The 13005-nt window shown below is 37.7% G+C and overlaps 3 protein-coding genes across 3 annotated transcripts; 1 reads left to right on the forward strand and 2 right to left on the reverse strand.

The window, feature by feature from the left end:
• Positions 1 to 231: 231 nt before the first annotated feature.
• On the reverse strand, positions 232 to 1535 carry LOC120004273 (histone H2AX-like). The gene is made up of 2 exons (XM_038853563.1): positions 1194 to 1535; positions 232 to 720 (listed from the first exon to the last, which is right to left on the reverse strand). The coding sequence occupies exons 1-2, from the start codon at positions 1389 to 1391 to the stop codon at positions 499 to 501; spliced, it is 420 nt and encodes a 139-aa protein (XP_038709491.1). The 5' UTR covers positions 1392 to 1535; the 3' UTR covers positions 232 to 498.
• Positions 1536 to 1691: 156 nt separating this feature from the next.
• On the reverse strand, positions 1692 to 2429 carry LOC120004272 (histone H2AX-like). Its single transcript, XM_038853562.1, has 2 exons — positions 2150 to 2429; positions 1692 to 2057 (listed from the first exon to the last, which is right to left on the reverse strand). The coding sequence occupies exons 1-2, from the start codon at positions 2357 to 2359 to the stop codon at positions 1836 to 1838; spliced, it is 432 nt and encodes a 143-aa protein (XP_038709490.1). The 5' UTR covers positions 2360 to 2429; the 3' UTR covers positions 1692 to 1835.
• A 7702-nt stretch (positions 2430 to 10131) lies between these two features.
• LOC120004015 (gibberellin receptor GID1B-like) lies at positions 10132 to 12618 on the forward strand. Its single transcript, XM_038853214.1, has 2 exons — positions 10132 to 10504; positions 11132 to 12618. The coding sequence occupies exons 1-2, from the start codon at positions 10466 to 10468 to the stop codon at positions 12125 to 12127; spliced, it is 1035 nt and encodes a 344-aa protein (XP_038709142.1). The 5' UTR covers positions 10132 to 10465; the 3' UTR covers positions 12128 to 12618.
• Positions 12619 to 13005: the final 387 nt, after the last annotated feature.

Genomic DNA, 13005 nt, shown 5'->3' on the forward strand with positions numbered 1-13005 from the left:
AACAAAACCATGTCCGTTGAAGTGAACAGAAGTGGCCCACTCAGGTCTGGAGTCAACTACCTCAAGACGTGGGCCTTTTATATTGCTGAACAGCTGTCTCGTCTCTAGTGCAGTGTGGTCGGTCAAAAAACGCGTGCTGGCCCACCTGGCCACACCATGGGCTTGGGCTACACCATTCGCTCTTTCATGCAATTTTCCCAACGAATTTCAGGAAATTCGTAAAATTTGCAGGAGAAGAACAATCACTCATTTGTTCAAGAAAAACAAAGGAAAATTCTTTCAACAGAACAATGGAGAGGACTAGATTGCCTCTTCATTACTCAGAGGACAACGTTTCAGTCAACAATCAAGAATTGATAACAATCACACAATTGTAAGGATGAAGCTTACACTTCCATTGAAACAAATCCATGACAACATTGCTTGTCTTGCTGAACTCACCAAAGAGGGCCAACGTCCTTCAAAATCTCTTATAAGTTTTCAAAACTAAAGGACACCTTAAAATTCCTGTGATGCAGATCCAATGTCGCCTTTCCCCTTCCCAACCTTTTTGGGCAAGAGATTCTGATGAATGTTTGGCAAAACTCCTCCATTTGCAATAGTAACAGTCCCCAAGAGCTTGCTTAGTTCCTCATCATTCCTCACAGCAAGCTGAATATGCCTGGGAACAATGCGATTCTTCTTGTTGTCCCTAGCAGCATTTCCAGCAAGTTCAAGTACCTGTCAAAATATTTACACACAATCAGATTCTGAATGCAAGAAATTAGAAGGAAAGAGTCATTAACATAGTTTAGTCTTGCATCAGCTTCCTAGGCTACAATTTATGAAGCCTTCCATCACCCAGAACTTTCCCAGAATCCAAACAGACCCAATCACCCAGAAATAACTTAAACCCAACCTACAAAAAGACCGAATCAACAAAATTCAATAACCAAGAGTTTTCAGATTTCAAGAAAACAATTCCATCGTAACAAGTTTCTTAATCAATCATAGAATTTAACCAACCATAATATGTCGCCTGTAGCACATAAAGATCCACCGATCACAAGAAAATAAGCAGAATCTCACAAAACCCTAAATCAGCATTCCACATTCAGATTGAGATTGGAGACAAACAATTAAATCCCCAAACGCTTCACACATTTAGTCACGTAAAACCCAAAACAATCAAAAAGAGGATCGGATGAACGAACCTCAGCAGCAAGATATTCGAGGACGGCGGATAAGTAGACAGGGGCACCAGCACCGACGCGATCAGCGTACTTCCCTGCCTTAAGGAATCGAGCAATACGGCCGACAGGGAACTGGAGACCGGCCTTCTGAGATCGGGAAACGGATTTGGATGACTTGGGCTTACCTCTGCCTCCTTTGTTTGAATCTGCTGATGCCATCTTGTTATTTCGCTTTTCTGGATTTGTACAGAGAAACCCAAGAGAATGAAACTGCAGCAGTATTGAGAATGAATGCGTAGTGTGGTTACCATTTGGATGGTTTTATAGATTTCATTGGCTGATGATAGAAGTCCCGGATCGCCAGCGTGACACGCAAACCACATAACTTCATAAAGACCTATTTACCCATCCCCTATCTATTAGACAAACCAGGCAGGTTTGAGATGAGGAACCTCTTTGCCCATCCTCATATCCTATTAGACAAACAAGCCAATGAGATTGGTGATTAATTTCAATTGATTACTGTGGAAGAAATCATAATTTGATTATGATTCTAGTCAATATATCAACTGACCATATATTTCATTCAGTTGTTACACAAAATGAGATTTACATATCAGAAACTGGAAGTACCAAAACCCTAGATGAACAATTTAATTTAACCTAGAACTCTTGTGATGCCGATCCAATCTCGCCCTTTCCTTTCCCGATCTTCTTCGGCAACAAATTTTGGTGAATATTAGGCAAGACGCCTCCATTAGCGATAGTAACACCGCCCAACAATTTACTCAACTCCTCATCATTCCTCACCGCCAGCTGAATATGCCTTGGCACGATTCGGTTCTTCTTGTTATCCCTCGCAGCATTCCCTGCCAACTCCAAAACCTGCAGAACAAGGCAACAAAGAAACCGCACAGTCAATCATGTGATCCAGAGAAGAAAAAAAAATAGAGAGAAATGATTAAGCAGGGACGAACCTCTGCAGCAAGGTACTCCAAAACGGCAGAGAGGTAAACGGGCGAGCCAGATCCGAGCCGCTCAGCGTATTTGCCGGTCCTAAGGAAGCGGGCAATTCTCCCGACAGGGAACTGGAGACCCGCCTTCTGTGACCTGGAGACCGATTTGGTGGCCTTGGGCTTGCCTCGGCCTCCCTTGGTGGTTGTAGCAGCAGCGGCAGCAGAACTCATCGTATCGAAATCTGAGTATTCGAAAAATTGAAAGCCAAAGCAAGAGTGTTTTACAGGGAGCTCTAATTTGTGTAAGGAGACGGAGGGGAGGCTCGTATTTATAAGGGATTTGGGAAAAGCTTTTTTATTGGTTAATTTGGTTTCACACGGACCGCCAGCGTGGACAATAAATTTTGAGATTAAGCGGGAAGGGAATGGTTTTCGTGGACAAATTTTATTGGTTGACGATAGATATTCCCGGATTGCCAGCGCGGCTGAGATTTATGTTTTTATTTGATATTCTTGATTATGGCGGGGAAATTGAATTTTTTAAAGGCTTTTGACCTTTAATTTTGGTCCGTCTCCATTTTGGATCAGACAGATTGGGTTGGGCTCAATGATTGGGCCTACTTAATGTCCAAAGAAACTTTTGAATGGGCTACACTATCATAACATTAGTAGACTTGGGCCTGTATTTCTATTTCTATGTTTTCTTGCCTTCAATGAAAACAATCCTGAGCTAAGGAGGCAGAAATACAATTTGGGTCCTCCTCAAAGCCTAACCCAAAGAACACTGCAAGTGAGCTATTGATTGAACGACAATCACGTTACATGTAAGGGATCACCCACCTATTAAGTCGTGGATTCGAATCATAACCCCTCCTCAAACCCATGTTTCAAAAAAAAAAAACCCCGAAGAACACTCAAATTTTACAATCCGGATATTCTTTAAACCAAATCCGAATAACACACTAATTTTTGAAATTTTCTAGCCATCTGGTGAGTTATTTTATTAGTTTATTGTAATTCTTAGAGGCATAGTTAAAACATTTCATGTCCGTAGATAAAAATCTATTACATATAGGCCCGCACACAGATAAATTAATATAACAAGACAAAACATAAAACTGGAAACAGTTGTGTCTGCCCCAGGAATGATGCATAAGTCAAGACAAATGCATAAAATTAGTGTGTGTACATAAGCAGGTACTAGAAAATGAAAGAGAAATACAGCAAATGAGAAATATTACCTTGCAAGAAAAGCTCAGTAGCTTCTTCTACTCTTTCTTATTCATTCCAATCTCAGTCACTGTTGAAAACTTGGGGTATTTCCAAAAAAATCAGACACAAACAATCAAATCCCAACCAACATAAATGTTTTTGGACATAACCTTAAATCCAATAACATAAATGTCATATACATACATAACCCTTTTGAACTCTACCATCCCATCACCTAACGGCTAAACACCGTAAACCTCGCGTCGGGCAAGAGGTGATGAGATGGGAACGAGGATGTGAGAAAGAGGTTTGACCCAATTTATTTGTAGAGGTATATTGTTTGCTTTGGGTATTAAAGTTCGTAAGATTTTGTTCTTAAAATGGTCAGCTACAATTGAGAGGAGTTTGGCTCAAACTTCATAGTTTGAAACGAGTATGTATTCTCATGGTATGTAGATATGTTTTACACGAGCCAATATGTGTTTCAGTGGTAGAGTTGTAGGAGTAACGTATATGATGAAGTCACCATGGGAGGAACAATACCTTCCATGCTATTGGATCTCATGAGAGATTAATAAATTAATTATTTATCCCAACTTGTTCAAAAATACATCTTCAATGGTGGACTTGGATCCATTGATCCAATATTATATAGTTTTCCAATGATGGTTACCATTAATCACATTTGTTGTATTAATTAACTAACAAAATTAATTTAAATAATCCTATTTTGGTTAACTAACACATGCTTTGATCATTAAAGTTTAGAGATATTAGGGATTAAGAAATTGTGTATTATATAAACATTGACTTGAAAATATATGTACAGTAGCCGCTTCAAAGCACCTAACCGGCTCCTCCGAAAACCAAAGATTAAATTAATCATTGGGTTTATTATAATTTAAATTCTTATTATATTGTATTGAAACTTAATTAACAAACAAATGATTAGACCTAATCATACCCAATTCAGTTAGTTGAATATCTAATGAACTATTATTTTGTTCTGATTCTAAGAAATTGTTGAATTAGTTAATAATTAGTTAAAAATTAAATTGATATCACAAAATATAAATTGAATTGAATTGAATTTTTTTTGTTATTTTCTATGTTTTATTGTTTTTAATGTTTTATGACATCATTTATAAAACAACAAGATTTTTTTTGTTCTTTTTTGTCTTGACAAAAAATGACCTATTAGATGTCTTACTATATAGCCAAAATACCCTCTCTTTTTTTAACCTAAATCGATACCATATAAATTTGTCTTTTGGTCGATCTATATGGGCCTAAACTTAAGCCTTCAAACTCGGGTGTACAAAAGTTTCCCACATGACAATGGGATAAGTTGGGCCAAAACTAAACGTGTGGTCATATTGATATGACTCCCGATGGAAATCAAACTTAGTATCTTATGAGTTCATATGGTTTGAACTTAAAGAGAATCACCACTAAATTATCACTCAAATGATTATATATAGCCAAAATACACCTCTCACATCAACCATAACAAGGCAAAATAGAGTGACTCACGTAGAAAAATTAAGTTTGTGACCTTGTTTTTTTTACCTAATAAGGACAAAGTAAGTTGAAGTTTATGACACACCACAATCCACAAACATATTGCAAGAGAGACTTTCTCTACCCTAACAAGAATTCATGTTCTTTTTCGCTATCAATCAAAATTAGCAAGTTTGTGACATAAAAATCTTATAAAAAAGGTATCTTAACCTAACAAAGAGACCAAAGCATATGAACACAATTAATGGAACAAATATTGTACTTGGTAATCAACGCATGTGATTCCACACTTTGATTTTATACTTTATAGTCAAAGAAATGGACAGTGAACCAAACAAGTTTATTCATTACATACATTGTACTCAGTTTGGTCATATGAATGTCATTTTTGAAACAAAAGATAATGTTTATCCTTTCTACTCCACCACATTCATTGTACGTAGCTTTGTCCAGTTAAAAGGTACTTCCTTTTGGATATACAAAAGCACCCAAAAGGCTATCTCATTCTAAGGTGGTGCTAGCTAAATGGAACGGTATTATCAACGTTCATATATAAATGATAAATCATACATCAAACTATCAAATCCTCCTCTTGAATTGATTGACTACTTAGAACTTGTTTGGATTGATATTTTAGAGAGTTAAGTGAGTGCTAAAGGCGGGAGACTCCCTCCACCTTGCTTGAATTGTAAGAGAGAATTAAGTGGGATGAAGGAGGAAGAAGTTTCATGTTCTCCTCACTTAACTTTCTAACTCTATATCTTGTAACTCTTCAATTTAGGAAATTTGTGAGGTGTGAGAAAAATTTGTCTATTATTTCCAAAATCATTCATAAAATTTTTTCCCTCATTTCAATTTTAATAAAGGCGTTTTTCTAAGTTACATTTCTTAACTCTTCTTAACTTTATCTTCTATCCAAGTGAGTTTGATTCAAGATAGTCCCCTTCCCATAAACTCCCCCTCACTTAACTCTCCCTCCATTAACTATATTAGACTCTTAATTTTTCAATCCAAACAAAGCTTCAAAGACAGCTCGCACTATGCAAACCTCACTTGGATGTGATCGTAAGAGTGATGTATATCGCATTCTACGAACTCTCTTTGGACATGATTATAAGAGTACTCTTCCATTGTGAACTGTTTGATTTGAGTCATAGCTATTGTCTAAAGGGTGAATCTATCACCGCGATACCATTAAGGTACTTGATGACGTCCAAAGCTGTTTTTGGTCTTGGTGACATATCAAGCGGTGGGATTGATGTCGGATGGTGTCCGCAGTTCTGCTAAGAATGACCTACATAGTATAACACGTGAACTAAAGGGGGTCTCGAAGGTGTGCTTGGGAGGACCTCTCTGACGCTGAAGTTAGTATGCTGTCAGTTAGAGAGTGCTCTCAAGTAGCAAGTAAAAGCGCAGGATTCAAGTCAGTATGCTTGTAGGAGGTACTCTTTATATGAGTTGAGAGAATCCTAACTTTGATAAGAACTAATCTCTCCTTTTTAATCTCAGGCGGATTCAAAGGAAGGTGATTCATATCCTGATTCTCTTCCTAAATGGAGTAGACCTTCTTCGAGACTTTGGATTTCCAAGGGTCTCCGAGGATAACGCTATGTCAGTATCAAATGGATATCTCGGTCTTGTTAAGATGCTCTCTTATGGGTCGCTGTGACATATCGGGGCCCTTTGGATGTCTCATCCTCAGTTGGAGTTTTCGACTCTACCTTGGTAGGTGGCAGAGAAGACTTCTCGATTGACGCATTATCAACATTTATAGCCACGTGTCAAGATCCATAGGGTATTTTCGGTATCATCAATACTTTTTTTTTACAATGAACCATTTTCCATTAATGTGTGTGAAGGGCAAAATTCCCTCTATTACCCAATTAATCAACATTGTAATGGTTGAAAGTTGGTTAATTTGGACACGTTAAATAAATAAAGAAAAGCAAAGTGGTCTTCATTGGTGTGGGATTGACCCAAATCGCCAATCGGCACAAGATTCCAAAAGCTGTTCTTAGTTGTTGACCTAAATGCCAAACAATCCCCCATTGTGGGACGCAAGTTAAATCACTAAAATACAAAATGAAATTAAGCAAGTGAAGTGTATATATATGTATGTATGTATATATATAGATATAAAGGGAAAAAAGAGAGGTAGTGGAAAGCAACACGGCATTGGGTTTGAGATAAGGGTATGTGAGTGTGACACATGACTTGCCTCCCCCATATAAGGACAACGTATGCATCCAAATATAAAAGCACCAGCTTCCTTTTATTTCTAAAAAATGTTTTCTTGATTGTGTTGTATTGACTTGGGAGGATGAAGTATATAGTTTTTGTTAGTTTCTATACCAATTTGATTTGTTGTGTTTATGCGTATTTTGTTGGCATATAGATATATACATTATTTATAATTGGGTACACGAATTGTTCGATTTAAATCATAATTATCAATGAAGACCAAAGTCCATCACCACACCCCCCATCAAAATGTAAACCGACAGAAACCCCTCCTAACAATATATACCGTTCACGAAATTCGGTCCGACAAATAATTTGTTATAATATATGGGGTTGTACAAAAATTATCAATATAACTGAACCAACAGATGACCGAATCGATCGATCGATTATTTTTAAAAAAAATATATGTTTATTTCTTTAAATAACCAACCCATAACCGATAATAAACGATCGATCGGACAGTGGAATTCATGTCAACAAAAAAATGAAAAAAATTACCATTTTCACCCCTAATAATGTCTTCAAATTTTGCAATATACGGGTTCAAACTCGCGATTGTTGAAAGGAGGCGAGACTTATACTCTTCACTAAAAAAAGTGAGGGTTGAAATCATTTTGGCGGGCTTTGACTATAAAATGGTTGCTTTTGATAAATTGTGGTATAATAACATTAATATTTTTTCAAGATAGAAAGAATCAAACTTGAAAAGATAGATCTCAAAGTCCAAATTCCTCCACTACACCCCATATAAAGGGCATGGAAATAATGATAACTTCATAGGCATGACAAGTGAGCACTAGTGACTCTCCCAAACTAATACTACTTTGTAAAGAAAATTGAGCACTAGTGAGATCACCTTAATAAAGGAATGATCAACATCTTAAAAGAATCTTAGGATTTTCCATTTTTGTAAGGCTTTCCACCATCAAAGCAAGCAATGTATGGTCCGGATTAGCTTCAATTACAAATACGCATGTATTCCCCATGAAAGTGTTCCAATACTTTCCCTTTCTTTTTGTTTCTTTTGTTCACTTTCTTCTACCTCCATCATATGCGTATCTTTGAACAAAAAAAGATATGTTCCGCATGGATTGGGGGAGGACCAGTGCACCAAAAATTTTTATAAAAATCTTTAATGTGTAATATTTCGTATAACAAATCCAATTACATATGTTTTGTTCTGGAAAAAAAAATCAAATTCATCTCGATTGGACATGGCAATTTTATATCGTCGGATATAAACTCAAAGCATTCGATGTTTTGATCATGCTGAATTACATATTTGTTTTGAACAAAAAATACAATGTTAAATTCGTTAGGCTAAATAATTACACATTTATGATTTTTCTAAAATTTACACATTTATAATCTTTCTAAAAATTTTTGACGCACCGATTGAGGAACCAGTGCATAAGGCACTACTCCTCCCCTGAGTCCATTGTGCATACCAAAAAATGATCAATAAGGTCACACAATCAAGGCTGGGTAACTGTATGGGCCAAAATCCGTCTTCACACCAAATCTCCTCAATAAGGCCTACGCAAATCTCAGTCGATATCACAAGCCCACGGCCTAGGCTCCCTTCTCAACATAAAGGGATCCAACTTCTTGAGATGTTATGTGCGCGTGCTCTCTCTCTAAGGCTCTTATTTCTCTCACTACCAATTCTGCCACCGTCAATTAACTTGATAGTCGAAGTTTCCCCGACCAACACTATATTAGTTTCGCGATCTATTTCTAGTGTGATTTTTATAGGATTGTCGAAGGGCTCGTTCGACAATACATGATTACAAATTCTCATGTCTATATGAACCAAGTTAAACTCTCAACATCAACACTCTACGACTTATCAGGTACTTGCAGAAAGGGAAGTATCGAGAATTTACATGGACCACAAAGTCCCTTGTCATAATAAAAACAAGAAAGTACAAAATCAAAGCTGATCAGGCCACGTGGCAAGCTTAGAGACGTTATTGCCCCATCATGTTGCGCGCTCTGGAGTGGGTCCCCAAACTGGAGCCTTATGATCATCGCATCAGATTGTTTTAAGGAGAAGACTTTTGAGTTTGGTTGGTGTGTTTTTCACGGGGGGCCCATCATAAATAGTGCAAGCTCTCTGAGCTGCCACTTGTCGAATGCCCAATCAAAGATGATGGATAGATGGATGGATGGACTGGATATACACTACTCTTAACATATACATACAGAGTTCCGCACAATACGACAAAATCTAATTCCCACGTCATAAATAGATGACTCCAGAAGGAGAAAGAGTAAAAAAAAAATCAAAATTAAAAAAAAGAAAGGCTCCTCCCAAACTCTCTGCCAAATAACATGCCGTCACGCGAATTCTGCTAGACGACAAAATGTTGATGTATTTTAGATTAAATAAATAAATATGAATTTTTTTCCCCTTTTTAGAATCATGCTCTCTTTTTTGGCAATGTTTATCCATATTTGTTGTCCAGTATTTAGATATGACAAATAGATTTATCATGGTAATTTTTGTGTTTACAAGTAATATGATAAGCGTTTGATATTTTTATAATCAAAAACGATATCATACAAATTTATTATTTATATATATTTAATATGAGTCTAAAATCGGGACATCAGGTCCGCGAGTTGAAAATTTTCTCACACGATAAGATAAGTTATATCAAAGCTCAACATGTGGCTGTTAAGATATTTTTTTTAGTGGAAATGGAATTTAGAAATTCAAATTAATGTAAAAATATGGAAAAAATAATTATAATAGTTAAAAATAACTATCTAATTAGAAGTAGAGTAATAGTAAATTAGTGATAATATAAGCTTGTTAGAGAGAGAGTGGGGTGATGGTAGGACCCACACAAACAGTTAATTTCAGCCGTCCGATTTGTCGTCTCTATCGTCTCCGTCCACCACCGTCAATCCTCCCCTTTGTGTATTTTGACTCTCCATTTTATTATCCTCTCCCACCATCTGCAACGCAACACGTGTCTCTCTCTCTCTCTCTCTCTCCCCCCCCTCTGTGTCTGTTAAGTGTTCTCTTATTTTATATACACATTACAGAGAGACTGTCTCTTCCTTGTTCAGAACTCTAAGACGAGGAATCAATCAGAGGCAATAGAGTATAAAAGAAGGACGACCCCTTACTGTAGATGCATAGATAGATATATATAGGGGGTTTTACAAAGTTGAGTTTACTGGTTTGGTAGTTCACATCTTTCAGATCGAACTCTCTACTATGAATGACTTGGTGTGAAAACTCTGTGCGTGTTATGAGGATTTGGCTCTGAATATCTTCTTCTTTCATCTCTGGGTTTGTTCTTAGCCAGGGTCTCGTTTGTTGGGGCTTTTTGGGCTGAAACGTTATACATGGCGGGTAGTAATGAAGTCAATCTCAGTGAATCGAAGGTATTCTTCTATACAATTTATTCTTCTGCTGTTTGATTTGGTTTTGGGTTTCTTGATGATTTGGGGGATCAAATGGTGATTCTATTTCTTGGGTTTTTATTCTTTTGATGTTTTTGTTGTCATCTTCTGTGGTGATTTAAGTTGTGGGAATTGACTCTGATTTGAAGGAAAAAAGAGGGTTTTGGCTTTGAATTAAGAATTTGAGCTGCTTTGGGGGGTCTAATTAAGCTTTTTTCTTTCAAGCTTTGCAGCGTTTGTTATGAGTTTTCTTGTCAGCTAGTAGTGAATGGGTTTGTTTGATTCACTTTCCTTCATTCTCTTTTCTATGTTGGGTTTGACTCTCTTGTTTTAGAAAGCTGAAGATTGAGAATTTAAGTTCGACTTGGAGCGATAAAAGCTTAGAACATGTACTTTGAGGAGGGTCTTCAATTGTTTTAAGGCCCACCCTGTTTGTTTTCCTTTGTGGTTCTGATTCTGATTTCTTCATTCAACCATGTGTAATTTGTTGTGTGGGGTTGTGAGGGTGTTCTGTACTTCCTGTTCTGGCTCTGTTAGAACTAATCCGTCCATCTATGATCTTCAAGATGCGTTGTATTAATCTAAGTCCTTGTTCTGCTCTTTGTGTAGAGGGTTGTTCCCCTGAACACATGGGTCCTCATCTCCAATTTCAAGCTAGCATACAATCTTCTTCGCCGTCCTGATGGAACTTTCAACCGGGATTTGGCAGAGTTCCTTGACCGTAAAGTTCCTGCCAATACAATTCCCGTAGATGGCGTTTTCTCTTTTGATCATGTTGATAAAGCCACTGGCCTCCTCAATCGGATCTACCAACCAGCTCCTGCAAATGAGGCAAAGTGGGGCACTATAGAGCTCGAAAAGCCCTTGAGCACCACTGAGATTGTCCCAGTCATACTATTCTTCCATGGCGGAAGCTTCACCCATTCCTCTGCCAATAGTGCCATTTATGATACCTTTTGTCGCCGCCTTGTGAGCGTTTGCAAGGCTGTTGTGGTGTCCGTAAATTATAGCCGATCACCTGAGCATCGGTATCCATGTGCGTATGACAATGGTTGGACAGCTCTTAAGTGGGTTAAATCCAGGACATGGCTCCAAAGTGGAAAGGATTCAAAAGTTCATGTATACTTGGCTGGAGATAGTTCAGGAGGGAATATAGCTCACCATGTAGCTGTTAAGGCAGCAGAAGAAGATGTGGAAGTATGGGGTAATATCCTGCTTCACCCAATGTTTGGTGGGCAGCAGAGAACAGAATCAGAGAAGAGATTGGATGGAAAATACTTTGTTACAACCCAGGACCGGGACTGGTACTGGAGAGCATTTCTCCCTGAAGGTGAAGATAGAGACCATCCAGCATGTAACCCCTTTGGTCCTAGAGGCAAAAACATAGAAGGACTCAAGTTCCCTAAGAGTCTTGTTGTTGTGGCTGGTTTGGATCTTATTCAAGACTGGCAGTTAGCATATGTGGAAGGTTTGCAGAATTACAATTTCCAAGTGAAGCTTCTTCATCTAAATCAGGCAACCATTGGGTTCTATTTCTTGCCGAATAACGAGCATTTCTATACCCTCATGGAGGAGATGAAGAACTTTGTGAATCCTAACTATTAATAGAACTACCTGACCTTACTTACAGGCAGTCATACATAACTGAAGCTTGAAATTTCACTCGGGTCGTTTTTTCCCCCCCTTTTGGCAGTAATGGTGTGTAGTTATAAGATTGTGTAGTATTAGCTCTTACTGTGTTACTATTCGCAGTGGTGATTCTGGAGTTCTGTTCCTTCTGGGACTGGTTGTTCATGGAATGGAGATTACCAGTTTATCTGAGAACGCCAGTTTCAATAATTCCGAGGAATGGAGCTCTTCCATGGGATTGGATTGAACCACCAGATACAAAGCTTACCCCAGTTAGCTTCCAGCCAAGAAGACAGGAATGGAGAAGTGTGGGGGTAATGGTTGATTAATTTGTTTCTTTTTTTACTGAACTGGCTATTATAAGCACTAATGTCAAAAACATGGAATGGAACATATCCACCCTGTTTTTGAAGTTTGTATGTCATACTTTGTGTTCTATAACTATATAAACAATTTTATTTGCACATGCAGCCGATCCCAAAATTTTAGGATAAAAGCTCGGAAATCTCGTGTCTTATATTGCTTCTGTATCACTGTTCTTCACTATGCTAAAGAAAACGTGATATGAGCTTTTGATGAAATGAATGTTTTTCTGAAGGTTTCTACGTGAACTGTGACAGACTTGCTAGACATGACAGTCCAGTGAAGAGCTTTACATTCATTCCACTATTGGCGGAATCCAAATCCAGGGTTGTTAAGATTGGTTTGTGAAAAATAAAGTCATTTTATATTCAAGATATTGAGAGATGGTGCATAATTTTGTTTGGTTGATGAATCCCACTTTGATTAACGGCCTCTGCTTTTGTATCCCATTAAGGATTTAAACCTCAAATGCACTTGGTATAGTGTAGACT

This window comes from Tripterygium wilfordii, chromosome 8 (genome assembly GCF_013401445.1).
Source record: "Tripterygium wilfordii isolate XIE 37 chromosome 8, ASM1340144v1, whole genome shotgun sequence".
In the NCBI taxonomy this organism is placed as follows: domain Eukaryota; kingdom Viridiplantae; phylum Streptophyta; class Magnoliopsida; order Celastrales; family Celastraceae; genus Tripterygium; species Tripterygium wilfordii.